This window comes from Netta rufina, assembly GCF_964035555.1.
Source record: "Netta rufina genome assembly, chromosome: 1".
Lineage (NCBI taxonomy): Eukaryota > Metazoa > Chordata > Aves > Anseriformes > Anatidae > Netta > Netta rufina.
The window spans coordinates 128,963,353-128,985,512 of NC_140123.1; the positions used below are offsets into that span (position 1 = coordinate 128,963,353).

General features: G+C 37.3%; 1 protein-coding gene across 1 annotated transcript in view; it reads right to left on the reverse strand.

Moving 5' to 3' along the window:
• VWF (von Willebrand factor) overlaps positions 1 to 22,160 on the reverse strand; it is a 145,656-nt gene that overhangs the window by 73,344 nt on the left and 50,152 nt on the right. The window contains exons 19-24 of the mRNA XM_084304359.1: positions 14,696 to 14,799; positions 7,770 to 7,908; positions 6,003 to 6,137; positions 2,550 to 2,696; positions 1,659 to 1,799; positions 90 to 209 (exon numbers count right to left, since the gene is read on the reverse strand). Coding sequence (XP_084160485.1) covers positions 90 to 209; positions 1,659 to 1,799; positions 2,550 to 2,696; positions 6,003 to 6,137; positions 7,770 to 7,908; positions 14,696 to 14,799 — 786 coding nt within the window. The remainder of the gene's footprint in view (positions 1 to 89; positions 210 to 1,658; positions 1,800 to 2,549; positions 2,697 to 6,002; positions 6,138 to 7,769; positions 7,909 to 14,695; positions 14,800 to 22,160) is intronic.

The following is a 22,160-nucleotide window of genomic DNA, read 5'->3' on the forward strand; positions in this document are numbered from 1 at the left end:
GCACAACTGTACTTTCTGCTCAGCTATAATCACTGACAGCACAGCTCATGAAGAATTGAAGGAAATGAAACACAAGAAACAATACTTACAAGCTTTTTGCATTCTTCAAAGAGACTCCCAGACAAAATGCTGCATGATGTTTCTACCATCACCTGCTTCAATACGTTGCCATTACACAATGGAAACACCAAGGCTTGTTCCTGGTTGTGCTTAATATTGTAAGAGACAATCACACACTGCATCAGTCTTGACTTCAGGATCTTAGGGACTCTTCAAACTGAAGTAAGAGACTCACTAGCACTAGACATTTTTCATAGAATCATAGAATCATTTAGGTTGGAAATGACATCATAAGATCTAGTCCAACCAACCTTTCCTGACAAAGTAAATTATTTCTTTGAATAAAGTTTCAGTGTGCTACATGGCAAGAACAAATTCTGCAGCAGAAGAACACAAAGTAGGGCAGGTCATCTCCCTCATTGTCTGCAGGTTTGTATACTGCAGTTTTAACACAAAAATTTTCATAATGTTAATCTCACTGTACCAAACATGCATCCCAAAAAACAATTGTTCAGAGCTCTCCAGAAGGCCTGTGAGCTTCACAGATAAAGTCAGTCTTCAGCAGATAATAGTCAAGGCCACTGCTGAATAAAAAAGCCTCACTAGTCTCCCCCTCTTCATTTTAATTTAGCTAAGAACAAGGAGCACAAGTATCGACATGGTATTTATCACAGAGATATCCTGTAGGCTGTATCTTGTGCCAGATGAACTGAAATGTGGAGCTGCTCCCTCTCAGTCTTACCCAGAAGTCTCAGTCCCCATTATTACAACTTCTCCTGTGCTCCAGTCCAGTCATATTGAAAATGAATACATAAATAAATAAATAAACAAACAAACAGGCATTCAGGAAGATAATTCTGTGGCTAAGTAACACAAAAGATTTAATGTGATCAAAAATAAATATTTTTATGACAACATAAACATTTTAAGGAAAGATTAAAGACGTATATATATTTGCAAAAGAGGAAGTACACTAGTTATGTTTTGCATAACTAGTGCCCTGTGAAATCACCTTATCTCCAGAATGAGGACTTAGGTAACACTCAGAATTCAAAAGCTGTGATAACATGGCAATAAGGTCTTACGCTCACTCCTGTATCTTGCCTTTTCTGCTCATTCCTCTCTAATCTGAATGTAATAACTGACTGCTATCTGAAAACATTAAGAACCATAAAGAAATAAATCAATCTGTGCATTGAGCTGTTCAAAAATGAATGGACTAAGACCTGGGGACTTGGGATACAGAGTTTCGATGGAGAAATATGAAATCTTTATCTGAACTCCTCCTGTCTGAAAATTACAGCTGTTTTTTTAGATTAAGCTCTAAAATGAGATTTCCAGTTATACCTGGATTTCTAGCATCTGGGTTGGCAAACTCTATGAATAGCCTCTACTACACAGATTGGCTGTTTTAACATTTGGCTGCCCAGAGGCATTAAATTGATCTTTTATCAGACTTCAAGAAAGAAAATTATTTGGCAAAAATATAGGAGAAGGAGTTCATTTCTATTTATTTTTATCTTTTCAAAGCTCTTTACCCACACAAAAGTGATACTGTAACCAGTATTAATTAGTTTTCACTGTTTATTCATAATCACCTTTTTGACATCAGCACAGTATGTATTAACTTTCCAAGAGTTCCCAAAGTCAACTGGATCTACTTCAACATGTTCATTGCTGCTGGTCAAATCATTGTTTTGGATTCCATCGAAATTTCCACACAGACCACACACTTGATCCTTGCAGGGAAAGAACACAAAATACATAAATCATACATCTGTAGGCTGTCTCAGAACTTTGTTAAGAAGTCTTTTTAGCCTACTACTATAATGGCACAAGGCTTAAAAACTGAATTGTTCCTGGCCCTGCCAAGTTCACTAAAATACACATAGTCTGTCACAGAGAATGTTTAGCTCTTACTCCCATTCTGCTTAGCTGAAAGTAGGACCAGTCTGTTTCCAGGGTCTCCAGAATGCAAGAAGACAACTCTAACTAGTGGCACCTGTTGGCTCTATTTGGAGTGGCTCCAGGAAATTACCTTTTAATACCATCTCATTCCTCAAGATGACCATCATGTCTATAAATCTGGCTCCTTATGTTCCTATTGTACATGGAAGAAATTACCTCAGTCCCTCAAAGCAATGTTATTCTAAGGCACCATAGCATTCCTCTTTTCTATCATAGCTCATCTCCAAAGACCCGGAATTTTGCCATTACAGTTGAACCATAGACGAAAGTAAGCGATCCTTACATATTAAAAAAAATCCCTTCATTTTCAAGTAAGCACTCCATGGAAATCTATCTGCATGTCTGCATAAAATAAAATAAAATAAAATAAAATAAAATAAAATAAAATAAAATAAAATAAAATAAAATAAAATAAAATAAAATAAAATAAAATAAAATAAAATAAAATACTATCCTTCATGGAGAGACTCACTAAAGTGCATTCTTTAGTGAGAGTAAGAATTAAAGCGAAAAACACTTACTTTGAAATTGGCTTTTAAGATAACTGAGACTCCCATGGCAAGATCCCAGGTCACACTGATGCTGTTGCCCAGTAAAATGACATAATAGCGGCCAGATTTCATGACTTCTAAATCATTACTGTCCTTAGGAGGTACCTTGATGTTCACCTGAACAAGAAAAACACTCTGTTATCAAGTCTCTCTAATTCCTTTTACATGTGCGCCACTTTCCCAGTGGGACATGCACTCATAGATTAGTGGCTATTTTCAGACATGCTGTTCACCAGAGAACAGACAGATCCTAGACATCAAACGGATGATCCTGAGTGCCTGAAAAACTGCAAACAAAGTATAGGTACAGGACTGATTACAGACCTGTCTCTACTCTGAAAAGCTGCAGTGGATAAACTATTGTCTTAAAAGCAGCACTGCTGAATAGCAAATAGTACAGTATTTCAGTACACAAAAAAAAAAAAAAAAAAAGTACAAAAAGTACAGTATTTCAACCTCATCACATTTCTACAACATTGAATAAGGTAATGTCTTATGCACTCCTGAAATAAAACATACATTCACCATAAACACTGACACACAAAAAACAAGACTGATAAACTGAAGCAGGGTTGATAAGAGTACTGGGTGTACCAGTAAATACTCAGTAATAGCTCGCTGAATAATTATATATTTTTTCATTTATTTATTAAAAGGAAACTAACAATTCTGTGTCCCTGAGGCAGATAGTGGCAAAAAGGCTTGCTTGGTAAAAGTGTAATGTGAACTGAGAGAAACATGTGCATGGGTGGTCTCTGAAGGGCCAAAGCCTGAATCTGAAGTCAGGAAGTTTTTTTGTGATTTTTTTTTTTTTCCCAACCACCTACAGCAATAGGAAAAATCCTAAGAGGATCATTTTGGTCATTTATTTTCTTTTGTATTTTTCCATCACTTTCACTTCCCCTGTGTGCCTCTCCTCTCTCTTTCCATCTGACTGCCAATTCACAGCCTCCAGCTACTGAGAACTTGAGAAATTCATTTAAAATATTTTCTTTCACATTGTAATCCCCTTTCAATGGGAACCTTAATAGGATTATTAACCACGTTTCAGGAGAAAGTTCTGGAATGGCTGTTACTTTAAACACTACTAATGCATTAACTGCTAACTGTTGGCTTGTGAAAGAGGTAGACAAAACCTTTAGTCAGTATAAACAGTGATAAAGGGATGGGAGAAACTATTCATCTGCTCCCTAGTTTGAGGGAAAAATACCTCCTTATCCCACTACTCATTCTTGCTTAATTCAATAAAAATGCTGCAATGTAATTCAATTCTCTTCAGCTCTGCAGTGTGATCAAAAGCCTTTATCCCCAGAGAAAACAGCTTACATTCTTCAAGGATCTCCCAAAAAGGGCTTTCAATGTCTGTAGGGAAAAATATGCTAAAAGATAAACTATTCTAGGAACTGGAAGCATTTTCACCTTCCTCTATGCCTGTACATACTTATTCTATGGATATACTATCTAGACACATTTGGTCATGTGTCATCTAAGTTTCTGTAGTATTCTCTATCTTTTCAAACACAGGAAAAAACAAAACAAAACAAAACAAACAAAAAAAAAAACAGCAGCAAAAAAAGCAACAACAAAGGAGGACAAAGCTGAGCTGGCAGGTTAACCTAAATTACAGAATTTCTATGTTTAAGGAGGCTGTTTGACCAACTATGAACTTGTAAACTTTCGGCCTTGCAAAGTAGCAAATATATTTGTTTCAGAAGAGCAAAAATTATTATTTATTTATTTTTAATGAGGCATGACTGTAATATATAGATACTTCAGTTAAGCCCTATTTAGCTTAAAACTAGAAACTGCTCTCAAAACATTAACATCTTAAAGCAATGTCATTTGGAAATATTTTGCCCCCCTCCCCAAGTAAGTAAATTAAAATAAAATAAAATAAAATAAAATAAAATAAAATAAAATAAAATAAAATAAAATAAAATAAAATAAAATAAAAAGACTCAATTCTCTTGCTTGCTTCTAAGGACTAGCATAGAAAAAGAATATAGATAGTCATCCCTGTATAAGCATTTGCCAGTCTTCAGAAAGTTTTTCTTAATCCCTTCTCTGGTTGCTGCTGTTTCTAAGACAACCTTCCCTATTACACAGAATCCTGCACTCAATAGAAAGACAACTGAAAGTTCAGTAGACTGTCTTGTGGTCTTGTGATACAGACCTGGCTCCTGCAAGGACATTCTCAGAAAACAAACACCCTCTGATGCTCTCACTAGGACTTACCAGCTGCCTAATTTCCATCTCCTGTCTTTTCTGCCCCTTATTTAGGTGTCCAAGTAGAATCATACCTCTTCTGAAAAATGTCTCCTAAAGGAGCTCTCATACTACACCTGGTTTTGTGGACCGATCCCTGCACTAGTATTCACCCTCATTCAGGTAGGAGACTTAAATCAGTAGAAACAAAGAGTTGCTTGTACAACCAAAACGTCCTGCGTTCATTCCTCCAGCAACCAAAAGCCTACATGGATCATCTGCTGTTAAGGTACACTGTACAGACACTATTAATAATGGTCATGCTTTACAAGTTCCTGTCAAGTACCAGTGGCAAGCAGCACTTTGCAGGCAAATTGCAGACTATGCAAAATCTGGTTCAGCTTTGATTGTTAACCCAAACAAGGCAAATGTAGAACAGTTTCACATTTCACTGGGAACATTTTTTGCAGATCTCTAGTCCAGATGCCAGTTTAGAGCCTAGTGCTTCTGAAAACTGAGCAATTGAAACCCTGTAATTCACTGTATGTAATGTTTGAGCACACAGACAGTCTTAATTGTTACAGAGCCAAGGAAAAGAGATGAACTCTTTCCCATGTCACTACATGACAGGAAAGAAACTTTCCTGTCATGGGAGGTAGAAGTGATTCTTTGTCAATTCTTCATTGTTTGTTGGTAGGAAAGGGGGGAAAAAAGGAATCCAGTAATCTGGATTTCCTATCTAACAATTTAAGAAGGAAAAGGATAGTTGATACTTGGTTCTGCAGTATCAATTTACAGGCACTTTTTCTGTGTGCTTTGTCCTTCAGACTGCTAATTTAGGGCTGAAGTTTTACTAGTCATAGGACAGTCACTTAGCTCTTTCTTATGTTTAATCTTGATTGAAATATTCTTAGACCTTTCACATTTAGAAAGGGCATTCCTCAAATGAGCTTGTATTAAATGGCATTTTTATCCAAGATAAACTTATTGACATCAAGCAGAAATACCAAAATGGCATTATATCTCTGGAAGAAAAATGGCTAATTACAATAATCCTTTATAATTGTAATTATTATTATCTTACTAATCTGTTCAATTTATGATTTGGTTTTCAAGAACCACTGAACATGAGATTACTCATCCCTCATGTTACCAAGCATCCTGAAATTTTAATAGTCTCGTCAAAAAGGGAAAGAAAGAGAACTGAAGTATACATACATTTCCACTAAACAACTCTATTTCTCCACTTTTGTACAGAATTATAACCCTTTTCGAGCACTTTTCTCCAGTGAAGCCACATCCTTCATTTGAAATTAGTATCCGGAATGTCCCAGAGTCATCCTTGCAGAAATCCTATCAGACAAAAATAAATGAATGAGTCATTAATATGGATATTTGAGAAACCCATACAGATCTATGGAGAAAAACGAGTCCTCAAATAATACTCTACATAGCCAATAAGATATATGTTTGCATGTCTGTTATTCCCATATTGATTTATTTAGTTCTTAGCATTGGTCCACCTCTTCAAGAATAAGGTACACTCTGCCAGTGACATACACATATACTTGTCTGCGTATTTTGTAGGGTATTCTTTAGCAGGGACAATCCACACTATTACAGTGTGTGATGTTTCAAAGATTAGTCACTGTGCACATCTTAATACACAAACTGGTACAACAGTGAAAATGAGACTTGAGCTCCAATGATAAAATAAAGATATAACCCTATAAGGTTAGTTTAGAAAGAAGTGTTAGTAAGAAACTCACTGCACAGTCTTGAGCAAAATGTATGACACCTGTTTTTTTTCCCACGTTTACACAAATAATAACTACAGCAACATCAATCTCTTTCTTGGGGAGAAATTTCGTAGTTTACTGTATTGATTCTCTTTTAAGTAAAACATTTCTGAGATCCATGGAAAACTAGTATTACATTTATGTTATGACTTGTGACTATCAGATTTTTTTTTTTAAGTATACACCTTTTAAGAAAAAGACCCTATGTATAATTCTGTCTGTCATTTGAGGATCACATTTTCATTTTAAGTAGTATTGCAGCACTGCATGCTATTATTGTCCCTAAGGCTTTCATGCAGAGGTCTCCTAGCATCAGAGCTAGGTAGAACATATTTCAAAGATCCAGACAGGTTGATCATACCTTCCGGTCCAAGGAGAACTGCAAGGAGGAATGAAAAGGGTCTTTGGGGAAAATAGTAGCTCACCTAAGCAAAATAATGCTTTTTAATTGCAGAAAGCTATTGTTATCAATTAGCAGTGGATCCATCTTTTAGACCAAATGTTAAGAGAATTTCTTCTTTTGCACACACACTTATAAATACACAACAATTTGCATTTGTAGTTGAGCCTTATTCTCATTTAACTCTCTAAATTTCTAGCTGCTCCCACAAATCACAGGCTGATGTTATTGTACTGTGTTTTTATTCACCTCTCCTCTTTGCTATGAACAAAATAGATATTGTCAGTGTACTGCAAACAGTTTGGTGCATAGAACAGGACAGTGATGTTGTCAACCTGAATGAGTAGAATCTCTGCTCCGGAAGTATTTAAAGCAGGTTCACTGAACACTTCTTTTTTCACTTAGTCTGAAGGAGAAGTCTGACACAATAAGCCATCCTCACTAGAGGATGAATAGGCAGCTGGGAAGCAAGGAAAGAATAACGTACAGGCATCTAAACTCCATTGCTAGAGCTGAGATTTAAGGTTTCTCTATGCCACGCTGCTGTCACATGTTTTATGACAGCCAGCTAGACATATCACAACCTAATTCACTTCTCTATAACACAACGAAGTCTTCTAATTTCTTGGGATATCTGTCAAGCCATTAATAAGCTCTGCTCACCTCTGCAATGAACATGACTTAGTGATCATTTTACTGTGACTTTTCCTCTGATGCTGGACTTCTCTCCTGGTGTAATAAAATTTATACACTATCAGACAGTTCAGGCATTTGACATACTCTTACCTGAACTAATACATACTGACAGTCTCCTGGAAACCTGTACTTCAATCCATCAAATGTCAAATAATGAGCTGTACCAATAACACTGCAGGTGCCATCACAAGAATTTTTGGTGCATTCCCACTTTCGACCACGACACACACTGCAACAGAGAAAAATCAGTGACAATTACCATTTTTTCCAATGTATATAAGAAGTAAGAGAATGTAAGGTGCTTCAAGCAAAGAGAAACAGCAAAAGTTTTTGCCTCCATGAGCTCAAGATCTGATGATTCTTCAAAGGACACACAACAAACAATGACAGTTATTATCTTGTAACTTTCACCATCTGCTTGACAAAGCTTTTACTTATACTTGTCTTTCACTGATTATGTATTCATACTCTGCAGTAAGTAGTAGGCACAGACATATTAAGGATGCAGATTCTTAGCTGAAAGTTGTTTAATTATAAATGCTAAAGGCTGATATTTCAGTTTGATTTTCTTTGTTATCAGCTTTCTTTAAATCTGAAATAAGGTTAGGTGTTCATGATTTGTCCACAAAAAGAAGCACACATACATATCTTTATGAATGGAATGACTTTGTCATCCTTTGTTTTCTTGCAAAGGAAGTAATAATGTCAAAACCTAACTCATCTCTGAAAGACCAGGCTCCCCTGCAAGAAATGGAGCTTTGGACAAAAGGTGCACTGAAACGTATAGGTAACTGCATATTATTAACAAATAATAAGAAAAGATAAGAGCAATTGCAACATACAGGAATTGTTTTTATATAACAGATTTTTTGTGTGTGTGGTGACTATTCCAAGTGCAGAGATACTGTTTTGTTGTTGTTGTTTTGTTTTATTTGTTTGTTTGTTTGTTTATTTATTTACTTAAGATCAATCCAGGCATCATCTTAACTAAATAGACACTAAGAAATCATTTGCCTAGTACATCAAAGCAACACATTCTTTGATAAATAAATAAATAAATAAATAACATTCTCAATATGCTAAGCTGGAAATAAAAGAGTAAAAATTTTGATGTAAATATTTCTTGCTGGTCATTTTTGGGTTTGTTGGTTTTGGTTTGAGCGGGGGAAGTTGTATCAGCATTTGACTCGTTGTCTTCTACAGGTAAATCATGTAATTCCCCAGAGTGAGATTTGACCTGTAGCTTGTTCTCTTCTTTTTCCTGTGCACAGGTCAGGGAGTAACCTACTGTAGACCAAATGGAAGCATTGTTCCCCTGCATGTCTTAAATCTGGCCATTAGCTGCAACTCTGAGAAACCTATGCATTTTTCTTTGCTGCTGTCCGTCCTCAGTTGTGTCTACAGCAGATCGTCTCTGGGCTACCCAGGTAGTTTTCATTACACCACCATGCACCAGATGACAACCTCACTCATCAGCATAAATTAACATGCAGTAACACTGGGTGCAAAAATCCAAATAGTGAATTTACATGTTCAATGCCTAAAGAATGTGTTTCTCCTTTTCTTACAAGCTACACACAGGAATATGTGCTTTTTGAACATCTGTATTACAAAGAGAGGTCTGAACAGAGCCTTCTGGATTATTTCATCATACTACTAGTACTTTATTTTGGATGTCCTGTTCTGCTCAGAGCATCCTTTTAGAAAAACAATTTGCCTTCCAAGGGCCATTACAGTTTAAATATAAAGTATAATATCAGCAACACTGTTTTTATCTGCAGTACTGTCCATTTTTCCTCATTGAAAGCCAAAATAGTAGCAAATTTAATATTCAGCTGATGCCAAAGGACTTGTTTTCTCTAGTGACCAATTTTTGGGACAAAGTAACCAGAACTGTAAAACTCAGTCTGTCCAGTGGCTTTTGTTCAGATTATATACTTAAGTATAATACCACCCTTCTCTTAATAGGTGTTTGTTCTTGAAGTTAATTCTTCAACATAGTTTATCTGACCTAGCAACTGAAGACATTACCTCATAGTCTGACAAGAACATACATATGAATAGAAACATTTCTTCTTCTGCACATAGGTACACATGTACATACACCCTCTGAGGAATGTCATACAGTGTGATAGTGTCCCCTGAAGTCTCCTGTGGTGGTCAAAACAGAATATCCGCTGTATAGGGGAATTCACATTTGGCTACATACATACAAATTTGACTCCAAGCTAAATATCAGTTTACTTGACAGAAGCTGTGACAAGAGCATGCCTGATCTTGAAATGAGGTGCACTAGCTGTTCCCTGCCTGCATGGCTTACAAGTAATGCTACACAGGATGCCTGCTAGACTTCCTCACAAGCACAGATTATGTAAGAAAAGGATGGTATAGCCTGACATGCAAAATAAGATACTGTTTTGTCTTTTCATAGAGAGGGTAATTCTGAAGCTAAATCAGGCATAGGGTTAAGTTCTTGGTATTATAATAGCCATGTTGATGTAGCAGTTGAACTGCACTATCATTATCGTGCAAATGCAGTGATACCATGATGAAACAGACTGCATTCTTTTTTTTGGTATCTCTCTCTTCCCACTACCTCCATCTTTTTTTTTTTTTTTTTTTTTTTTTTTTTATTGAACTGATTTCAATGCAGTTATAACAGCATAACAGGCTGAATAAAAAATATCAGACCTCTTATTCTTCATGAGGATACCAAACTGGACATTTTCAACATCAAACATTATTAAATTTCTAAGAGTTGCCAAGAATCTTTCATCCTTTTGTTACTGTGATACATTACAATCTAAATCATACAAAGTACTCTTACAAATAAGGCTCAAGGAGGTAAATACCATTATCTTCATGTTAAAATAAGGCAAATTCAGAAACAAAGGTAAGAGACTTCAGAATATCCACCAAAGCCTATGTATCCTGGAGACTCACAGGCTTTACTACACAAGCTGCTAGTATGAAAGTGGATCTTTCACTTGGCATCCCCATGCTTTTGAACTGTGAAATAAATTGATATGTTAGCTAGCAAGAAACTGAGCAAACAAAATAAAAAGAAAGGTCAATGAAATTCAACGGAAATTCTATTCACCCATTTGTTCTTAATTTGGGGGTTTAGAATAGCATCTAACACAATCTAATAATCTAATCTAATAATAATAATTTAATAATCTAATAAGTAATAGCTTGCATGAGGTGGGAGAAGCATTCATCTACAAAATGTATATGAATGCAGATGGAAAACTTTAGTGCCCTAGGGATTTTCTAATCAAACTCTGTAAGGGCAGGGAAAGGGGAATTTTATCCCTACTTTACAGATGTAAAAACTGAGGGATAAAATACCCAAAGTATTTTCCCAAGATCAAATTGCTAACCAAAGCAAAAACAGGTACTGCACTGAATTCTCTGTTGTCCCAGAGTAATGCCTTAACCCGAGAGTAATCATTGCTTAATCTTGATAATACTTCAAAGCATAATAAATTGTGTGATACTTCAAAGAATGAAGTTTCACTAACATGAAACCTATTACGCCATCCTCTATTAAATAAAATATGTAGAATAAGACCAAGATTTTGTGTGTATGTGCAAAGACAGATTATCAAGTATATGGTTTAGCAAAATTCAGATTAGCAAATTTATTCTGTGTCTGGCTTCATAAATGTTATTCCAAAATATTCACTGAGCTCTACAACAAATTCCCAATACATAGCATAACAAAAGTTTTGCCACTAGCTTAGTCTTGGAGGCATTCCGTTGTTCATGAATTAGGGTCTCCCATATGTCAAGTCAAATGTAAATGCCAAATCTGACACCTCTGACTCATATATTGCGTTTGCAGGTGTTCACATCTGGCTAAGAACAAGTGAGAATGAGAACTCCTGCAACAGCAGTACAAAAAGCAAAAACAAAAGAAAAGGAAGATCTGAGCTCCAAAATGCAGACTCTCAATTCTTATTAATTCTCAAAGCAATAGTAATTTCCTATATCACTTTCTAAATGACATTTGACTTGGTATTTGCTGAGAACTATCATGAAGCTGTTCAGTTTCTTAGTTTAAACAGCCCTATTGCTACTTTTTGAAAGGAACTTGTTTTCCAACCTTATTTTCATACTAAAGAAAAATATCTAAAATAAGATGAAGGCTTTCTTACCAATGAGCAAAAGCATTTTTTCCAACATTTTCTTGATGTTGATATTGAAGAAAATTCTGTGTTTAAGAGGAAATGTCCTTTACAATGTCATTGTCAAAAAAAAAAAAAGACCAGTTACAAGAACAAAGCAATATGGCTATAACGATTTCAAGACTGAAGATTTTAAGAATGATTAAAAGTAAAAGACTGTGCATGGTTATTGTGAAGAACATAGTGAATCTTGCAAATTTCACAACAATATGAAGGAGCTTTACACCTCACTATATGAATGAAATTATCATTGTGTCTATTTTTTTAACTGAGTCACTTTTACCCACTTGTAGTATAAGCACATTACAGCATAGGTATCTACAAAAAAAAAAAAAAAATCAGTTTCCCCTCCATCTTTCTCCCTTGAAAAATACTTTTCCCCAGCTTTAATCGTAATACATGATTCATAAAGTAATATATTGGAAGGGAACTATTTCCTTACAAAACCATAAAACCTCATATCCAAATCTAACTAGTTATGAGCAGTCTCACTAATTTCAAGGTGCTGACTCTCTGATCCAATTCCAATTAGTCACACAAAGAAGTTCAAAAAGAACACAGTTTCTGTACCAATGGTACAGAGCATGGAGAGCAAAACGCCTCTCCAAAACAGTGAGTGTGCTGTGCAGGCAAAAGTCAAGAGATATCCAGCAGGCAAATAACCTATACCTTTCCTGAGGCTCCTCTTTAGCATTTGCCTGAAGGGTTCCTGTCATACAGTTGGCATATCACAGCCCTTCTGCTGATGCATGCTCCTGCCTGAAAAGGATTGATTTGTAGGTTTCCATGGGAAGCAGGAAAGCAGAGGTTAGCAACAATATGCAGGCTCCCTTCCTCCCACTGCTCCTGCATTTTTTCTTGTGTTGCAAGACCAAGGAGCAACTCCCAGTGCCTACAGAGGACCTACACAGACATGAGGGTACTGAGTGAGCTGGTGGATGTGCTCACAAAGCTACTTTCCAAAATTTATCAGCAGTCCTGGCTATCAGGAAGGTCCAAGTCAACTCTCAGCTAGCAAATGTGACACCTATCTACAAGAAGGGCCAGAAGGAGGATTTGGGAAACTACAGGCCTGTCAGTCTGACCTCAGTTCCAGGGAAGCTCATAGAGCAGATTGTCTTGCGTGTCATCATGCAGCACTTATAGGACAATCAGTTGATCAGGCCCAGTCAGCATGGGTTTATCAAAGACAAGTCCTCTCTGACAAACTTGATTTCCTTCTATGACAAGGTGATGTACTCAGTGGACAAAGGAAAGGCTGTGGATGTGCTCTATCCAGACTTTGTTAAGGCTTTTGACACCATTTTCCATGGCATTCTCCTGCAGAAGCTGGCATCTCAAGGCTTGGATGGGTGTACACCTGTCGTACGAGGACAGGCTGAGAGAACTGAGCCTGTTTAGCCTAAAAAGTGAAGACTGAGGGGAGACCTCATCAATGTGTACAAATATCTGAGGGAAGGGTGTCAAGATGATGGAGCCAGTCTCTTTTCAGTTGTTCACAGTGACAGGACAAGAGACAACAGGCACAAAATGAAACACAACCTTAGCCATTCTGTGATTCTGTACACTATTTTGGGTTAAAAACTGTCCAGAAGGCCAGACGCAAAGAGTTAAATTGAGTTGGAGGTCAGTCGATAGTGGTGTCCCTCAGGGCTTAGTGTTGGGGCCAGTTCTCATCAATATCTTTATCAATGGTCTGGACAAGGGGATTGAATGCACCCTCAGTGAGTTTGCACATGACACTGAGTTAGATGGGAATGTTGATCTGATCGAGTGCAGGAAGGCTCTACAAAAGGATCTCGATAGGCTGGACTGATGGGCCGAGGCCAACTGTATGAAGTTCAACAAGGCCAAGTGCTGGGACCTGCACTTAGGACACAACAATCCCATGCAGTGCTATGGGTTGAGGGAAGAATGCCTGGAAGGTTGCCCATTGGAAAGGGACCTGGGGGTATTGATCAATAGCTGGCTGAATATGAGCCAGATCAAGTGGTCAAGAAGGCCAACAACATCCTGGCTTGTATCAGAAATAGTTCGGCATGCAGGACTAGGGAAGTGATTGTCCATTTGTGCTTGGCTCTGGTGAGGCTGCACCTCAAATACCATGTTCAGTTTTGGGCCCCTCACTACAAGAAGGACATTGAGGTGCTGGAGCATGTCCAGAGAAGGGCAACAAAGGTGGTAAAGGCTCTAGAAAACAATTGTTATTATGAGCAGCTGAGGGAGATGGGGTTCTTCAGTCTAGAGAAAAGAAGGCTCAGGAGAGACCTTATCACTCTTTCCAATTACTTTAAAGGAGGCTATAGCAAGGTGGGATCAGCCTCTTCTCCCAAGCACCAAGTGATAAGACAAGGGTAAATGGCCTCATAAATACACCAGGGGAGGTTTAAGTTGGATATTAGGAGAAATTTCTTTACTGAAAGGGTTGTGACACATTGGAACAGGCTACCCAGGGAAGTAGTTGAGTCACCGTCCCTGGAAATCTTCAAGAAACGTGTAGATGTAGAACTTAGTAACATGGTTTAGTGGTGAACTTCAGTACTAATTTAGAGGTTGAACTAGATGATCTTAGAGGTCTTTTCCAACCTGAATGATTCTATGATTCTACATGGGCTACCTATTTGTGAAGCACCAAGTACAGGTTGCCAGACATTTCACTGGTCTTTATGCCACATGCAAAGGGAAGATGTTGGTCTGTGTAATAGGTTTGTTATTGCACTAAAAAGCCTGACTTAATATAAAAAAGATCCATTAAGCAAACTATTTTATATATGTTTTAGAAATATGTTAAGTGTTCCATAGAAAAATGCAGTTCCAGTGGCTCACCAGGTATTGCAGTCGTTAGTCACTGTTTCTCCCTTGGCATATTCTCTTCCGTTGTGAAAACATGGGCACCTCTCAGGAGCAACACACTTGTTTTCATGCCGCACCTAAGCAAAACACACAGTTCATCATCATGCAGTCCTCATGGTATGTGCCAGTACTCATGAGAATAAACACAAGAAAAGATGGATAAAGGAAAGGATCAACATCAACAAAATGGTTCAAGACTATCTGAGTTAAGAAATATACGGTATTGCTAATATTTTTTTTGCCATTAACAAAAGTAGAGCTATGGATACATAAATCACAGGATTGTTTCAAGAGCCTAACACCAGCTGAGGAAATAGATTATGATCATGATGAAAAAGACCAATTTGACCAAAACCATGATTTAGTGAAGGTAAAATAGGCTAACCTGAATACAGAGACCAAGTAAATACCACATGTTTCTCACACAAAACAAACTGAAGGGTGGCCTACCAGAAAAGCAGTCAGATGCATGGCTCGGCTGAGAGAGAAACAGAGAGGAGAAGATGACAAGCAGTGGTGCCAAAAAGTTCTAAATTCAAGTAAAAATTCTGTTACCACAGACATTCTGAAAAAAAGAAAAAAAGAAAAAAAGAAAAAAAGAAAAAAGAAAAAAAAAGCTCTGTCAATTTGCCTACTTCCTATCCACAAGACCAGAAAGACCACATAAGTAGCAGCCCATTATAGACATTATTTCACCTTCATAGGCTCTGTCGCTGAGAAAGAGCTATAAAACTCTTTTTTCAGTTTTGCCCTACTAAGCTTAGTTTCTTTTTGTATAAAAACAATTTGTCCCACTTACAACAAACAAAACATAATAGTTTTATACCTCTCTCTCTCTCTCTCAACTCCCTTTCTATTTTGAAGCTACTCAGTTTTAGAGAATATAACAAAATTAAGGCTGGCTATACTGTTTTTCACTTGAGCATGGTTCTGCAAAGCCAGTGATAGGTTTGGCTCTTGCTTCATGGAACAGTGAAATGGAGAGCACTTCCCCTCCTCATTCAAAAGTCACAAAATATCACCTTCCCGTTTTAAATTCTTTCTGTAAATCACTAAAATCGTTCCTTTTTTACCATTAAATACAGGCCAATGAGATCAATGTAGTCAGAATGCCAGGTTAATAAAGTAGAATTGCTCTGTCTTTTCCTATTGGGGGCTAGAAGCGCCAAAGGGAACTACTAACAAAAGGATTTCACAACCCAGAGACCCTTCATTCATATGCAGTTCTGTCGTTTATGGGGAGCTATATTATGCCAAATTAACTCATGTCAGTAGAATGAAGATGGAAACAAATACATGATTTTTTAGATGTAGAGCTGGAGCTCTACCATGGACTTTATCTCCACAAAGGACAGGCAGAAAAAAGGCCAGAGAAGACCATTTGTTTCATAGGGCATTTAATCCTGCCTTCCCGGTGGCATTCAGGAAAATGTAATGTATGACTTCACTCATGGCTACATTTCTGAATTTTTCCACAGTGTTCAGCAGCACTGTTCACAATAGACTTGAGCGCTAGCCTCTGGAAACAGAACCTGGGGTTATACTTGCAGTTAGTAAAAGGAGGATTAGGACCTCTCCTACTTGCTCCCTCACATATCTACATGAAGCTCATCACAGCCTATCCTAAACTGATAAACTGAACAGAATGATTTCACTTTTCCATCACAAACATATGGTCACCACTGAAGTTACAGCACAAAAACTGTTAATTTGTTCACAAAGAGGTAAGACTACCTTGTCTAAACAGTGCAGAGTGAGTAGGTAGGATTTAAAAAGCCAAACATCAATACTCAGAGTGGAATTTGACCATTTATGTTTGCTGCAAAACTTAATGAATGAAGATTTTGTTAATGACAAAACACAACCTACTGGTCATGTTGACATAATATCCATATCTGGCAACTCAGTGCCATGTTGGATTACATACATGTTAAGCACGGTACCATGCAGTCAGTACTTACTAGGCCAGTTGTGTTATTCACAAACAGCTGGATTTTCTGTGTAGTTATCTCAATTCATTAATAGATAGCATTTAATACAGGAGATCAAACATGTCTGAGTGCTGGAGGTGATAGGGAACACAAGTAGCAAACACAAGAAAAAACATGGGATTGTAATTAGTAGAGTTACTGTTCACACCACCTAACAATGATGCGCCTGACAGTGCATCCATGGGATTTCAAATGGTTGACTAGCTGATGAACCAACCCACTCAGTTGGTGACCCAACAGAAATGTCCACCATTTCCTTGCCCTAACTGTCTTCCTAATTGTTAAACCTTGAGAAATCTTGAAAAAGAAAGATAATATTACAGGTTGCTCAATCTTTAAAATTCTTCTTCCCTAAACTCTGCCTTACTGAGGCTGAATCTGAATCTCTTTTAGACAATACAATTTCAATGAGTATTTTCACTCTGTTCCTCCTAATAAGCCTGATAACTTCAGCAGAAAGTCATCCAAAGGTACAAAGGAGTAAAGGGTTACGTAAAGGTAGGAGGCCAGATTAGAACCAAATAGCTGATAGATTTTAACTGAAAGAGCTTGTCACCATCCCTGTGCAGACAAAAACAAATCAAAAATATGTTAGGATAGACCACTCAAAACATGGGGTTTGGTATTTGAATTTTCTTTCTTGTTTCCTGTCTGCTTCTCATGTTTGTTTTATGAAGCATTATCCTTGGGCAGATGCACATACAAGAAGGCTGCTACCACCTCCCCTTGAAGATAGCAATGTCATTATACAGCACAAGCCTAAGTAAAAAAATATATAAGACAGCAAGTAGGAAAATCAAAATAACATTCTAGTAAGTTTCTGTAAAAACAGTTTGGAAGAAAAACAAAACAAAACAAAACAAAAAACTTCGAAGTTTGCTTATTCTTTTTTTTTTTCCAACTAACATATCATAGTTAGAAATACTGTTATTTCAGCAATCAGAATACAATAGATTTTTTCATTTCAATTTTAAACATTAATTTTGCTTTAGTTGTTGGAAATTGAAAATTTTTCATTTTCCAGTTTTGGAGTGTCTAGGTTTTGTGCTTTCAAAATGATCTGTGCCTCGTTTTTCCCAGAAAGGTGGTTAACACTCCATTTCTATATTTATTAATATTTTCCAATGGGAAAAACCCAGAGTGCAGTAAACTAATCTGTGAAAGCATATTTTTCCTCACACTTCTGCACATATGTTATGATTTATCTTTTCTGCTCTGCAAAAGATTGACAAGTATGGAGAAATTCTCACCCTCCAGACAATCAAAGACAGAAAAAAAGAATCACTTTTCATGACATATTGAACATTTTTATTTTCAAGAAATCAAAACAATGTAAAAGTTCCAGTCAGGATGAACTGGAAAACTTTTTTTTCAACTGGAATAAAAATCAGTTGAAAAAAGTTAATTTTCTTCTGCATTTTCCAATTGGAGAAATAATTGTTTGGCAATTTCTAACCCAGCAAATTTTTCATTTAAAATCTAGCCAACTCAAGCATCACATTCATGAATAATCCTTGATTATATTTTTTAAATTATTTTTCAGATATGTAATTCAAAATTTAAAGCCAATTTCTGCATAAAGATTTTAGACTATAGATTGCTTTAAGACAGATAACTAACAGATCTGTAAATACCTCTATATATGTAGGGATAACATTACATTCAATTACGTATTAGCAGCTACGTATACATGTATTTGCAAATCATACTGGAAAATTATTTATGTAAACTAAATAGTTTTGATTGTGTTTCCTGTTTTATAGAAGGAAGAAGACTGATTCTTTGGCTAATGAATTACTGAAGATCATTCATGATATTCATATACTATTGTACAGCAGGAAAAAAAAAAAAAAAAGTATTTTGTAAAATGGCACAGGTATTTCCAGGGTGATAATGTATGCAAATATTCATTCCCATAAACGTTCACTAGTCTGGTATTGCTCACAGACATTCCTATAAACGTACTTCACCTTTGTGAGTGCTTGTAAATTAAACAGGCTTACAAAATACCTACAAGGGAGACTGACTGGTAAATAGTAATAGTAAATTACTAAAATAGTAAATAGTAAATAGTAATACCTTTTCCTGGTCCCTTTTTTTCTCAGGTCTACTGGTACAAGTCTGGAAAACACAGACTTCATGACTTTGCAGTGCTTTTCCTCAGTACAGGAAAGTACAGTACAGAGAGGGACTGTACAATAGCAAGGGAAAGGTGGTCAGCTCGTTACCACCCTAAGTCCTATCATCTTTGGCAACAGATAACAGGGAGCACAACGGCTCCCTGCAGAATGAAAAGAAATAGAGAGAAGAAAAAAAAAAAAAAAGGCAGGAAAATGCACTAAACCATTAGGTACCCATTGGTGATGAAGAGGAAACAAACCGGCATGTCCCATACAAGCACCCTTCAAGAGTCTAAGGCATGGCAAAGTACAACCACATTTCAATAGAAAGCACCAACTTTGATTTCTTTGATTTTACCTTTGCATTGCTATGGTTACAGTAAAGTACTCTATATGCTAGTAACTTTTTTTATTTTTATTTCCTGCCAGACAGGAAGCAAGTGAGAAGCAATTATAGACTGAGTTTATTGGAAGATTGAACCATACTGTCATCTAGCGGACAAAAGAGCTTATTTTACTAGTTGGGTGTTGTTTTTTTAAAAATCTTGTTTTGTTTTGTTTTGGTTTGTTTGTTTGTTTGTTTTTTAAATTGGCACAACTCTTCCATCAAAAGCCTGACAAACTACCACATTGAATTCAGTGGCATGCCACACCACTCCAGAAGTGACTGGAGTTTCTCTTTCCAAAATATCAGGGACTGTTTTGCCTGGCAAGAATTTTTTGTAACAATAGTTTGAATAATAGTTCTAACCTAATGAAAAGGTATATGAAATAATATAATAATAAAGAGATGAATTACTAGGAAGTTGGTTTCTTTTTTCTATTGAGAAGTTACCATAATTTATTTTACATGAATATTTCTAAAGTGTGCTATTACCAAATCCTGGAACTGAAACCAAACCACGAAATAAAAGAGGTCCAGGTAATCCTGACTTTTATGTGCAGAGAAAGACCCATTTATACTGGAACTTATTCCCAAACTTGTGAAAATTTACTTATCACACCTTTTTGAGTTATCTTCTATATTTTCTAGTTCAGATCTACAAGACAATTTATAAGTTTGAGTTTTTGTCTGAAACTGACATCTTATTCTATTTACATAAATATGTGTTTATCAGCAAAAAAAATGTTAGGAATATTCAAAAAATACATGAACATTAATGCTAGAAATTATGAGAATTGTGGGGGCTTGTTTCTAGTAAGACAGTGGAAGGAATTCTGAGGGAGAAAAACACCATTTACTGAAGAAGAATAAAGGCAAACCTTTATAAAAATATACTGTCACATAAGGTTAAAATTCCACTTAAAAAAAAAAAAAAAAAAAAAAAAAAACTATTGCATAAAGTCATTTCATTAGACTTGAAGCCTAAATATAAACATGCATCTCAGCTCTAGAACCCATGCCTTCATTTGCAAACAGTAATATTCAGTACATATTAATTTGAACCTGAACTCGGAGCAGGTATAAGAGAGCAGAAGATAAATGAATGAATGAATAAATAAATAAATAAATAAAGCAATTTCCAGACTGTCTGGGTTGCAGCATTTGAAAACCTTTTGCTTCACTGCATACACCTCTGAGTCAAAAAACTGTACCAGCATGTCTCCAAGTACCACAAGTAGCAAATAACTGTAGAATATTTTAGCCCTCAAACAAAATAAAGTTGGAACCTCACTTCTCTTTTTCCAGTATCTACCAGGTATTTTCATCTGCATTTCATGCATCAAGCATCACAAACTTCTTCCCAATAGTTTTCCTGGGCAGATGACTCAAAATTGCTATTTACTTAAAGAGTGTACGATATGTTCCACCTCTATCCTATTTCATGTTACTCTCAGGACTGCACCCAATTCCCAACCCAAAGCAACATCCTACACACAACTCTTTGCTTGTCCAGACAGTGTAGTACAGCACTGAACACTGATTATTTTTCCGTTGCTCAGAGAAAACAGCAGCCATCTGCTTTCTATTCTACTCTGTCTGCTTTCTATCAGGGTTCTATATTGATATTGAGTTTGCTGTCACTGGCTTAGCAAATAACTGTTTGCTCAATTTGAAGATGACTAAAACAATGATTAAATTTAAGGGTTACAGTGGGACATAGCCCTGGATTCCAGAAAGCATCTTTCCAGTGGAAAGAGCATGTTCAACACACTACCTGCAATTCCAAGACACCTTCTGGCATCACCCTAGCAAGTTCCATGTCTGTAGTGGGTTTATGTGGCAAGGTTTTCGTAGCAGGGGGGCCATAGGGGTGGCTTGCGTGAGAAGAATCTAGAAGCTGCCCCATGTTAGGTAAGGGCCCCACTGCTGACCAGAACTGAGCCAATTATTGATGTTGTTTTGCACCTCTGTGAGAGCATATTTAAGGCAGGAAAAAAAAAAAAAAAAAAAAAAAAAAAAAAAAAAACACTGCACCACACAGCAGTTGGAAGAGTGGGAGGAGTGAGAAACAGCCTTGCAGATGCCAAGGTCAGTGAAGAAGGAGGGGGATAGGTGCTCCAGGCGCCGGAGCAGAAGTCCCCTGCGGCCTGTGGTGAGGACCATGGTGAAGCAGGATGTCCCCCTGCAGCCCATGGAGCACCACGGTGGAGCAGGGTTCCACGCTGTGGCCTGTGGAGGAGACCACGGTGGAGCAGGTAGACCTGCACTGATGGAGGCTGAGGCCTGTGGAGGACCCCTGCCAGAGCAGATCCCAGGCAAGACCTGTAGCCCGTGGAGAGGAGACCATGCAGGAGTAGGTGACCTGACATTAGCTGCTGCCCGTGAGGGATCCAGGTTGGAGCAGTTTGCTCCTGATGGATGGATCCCATGGTACAGACCCATATCTGGAGCAGCTCTTGAAGAGATGCTGCCTGTGCGCAGCCCATGCCGGATCAGTTCAGCAAGGACTGCATCCTGTGGGAGGGACCCCACAGCACAGGGGACCAGAGTGACTGAGAAGGAGCAGTGGAGAAGAAGCACATAACCCCTGTTTCCCCATTTCCCTGCGCCACTTGTGGGGAGGAAGTGAAAGAGGGTGGATGGGGGGGAAGGCACTTTTGGTTTCTTGCCTTTGTTTCTCACTTCTCTAGCTTGTTAGTAAAAGGTAATAAATCTTACTGTCTCCCTATACTGAGTCTATTTTACCCGTCACGATAATGACTGTGCAATTTTCTCATCCTTACCTCAACCCTTGAGCCCTTTTCATCGTATTTTCTCCCTGTTCCTCTTTAAGGAGGGGGAATGAGAGAGCAGTTTTGGTGGAGCTCGGCCGCCCACCTGAGCAAAACCACCACAATGTCCTACCTCCCCTCTCATGGGGAGCTCTCAGTTTGATACAATGC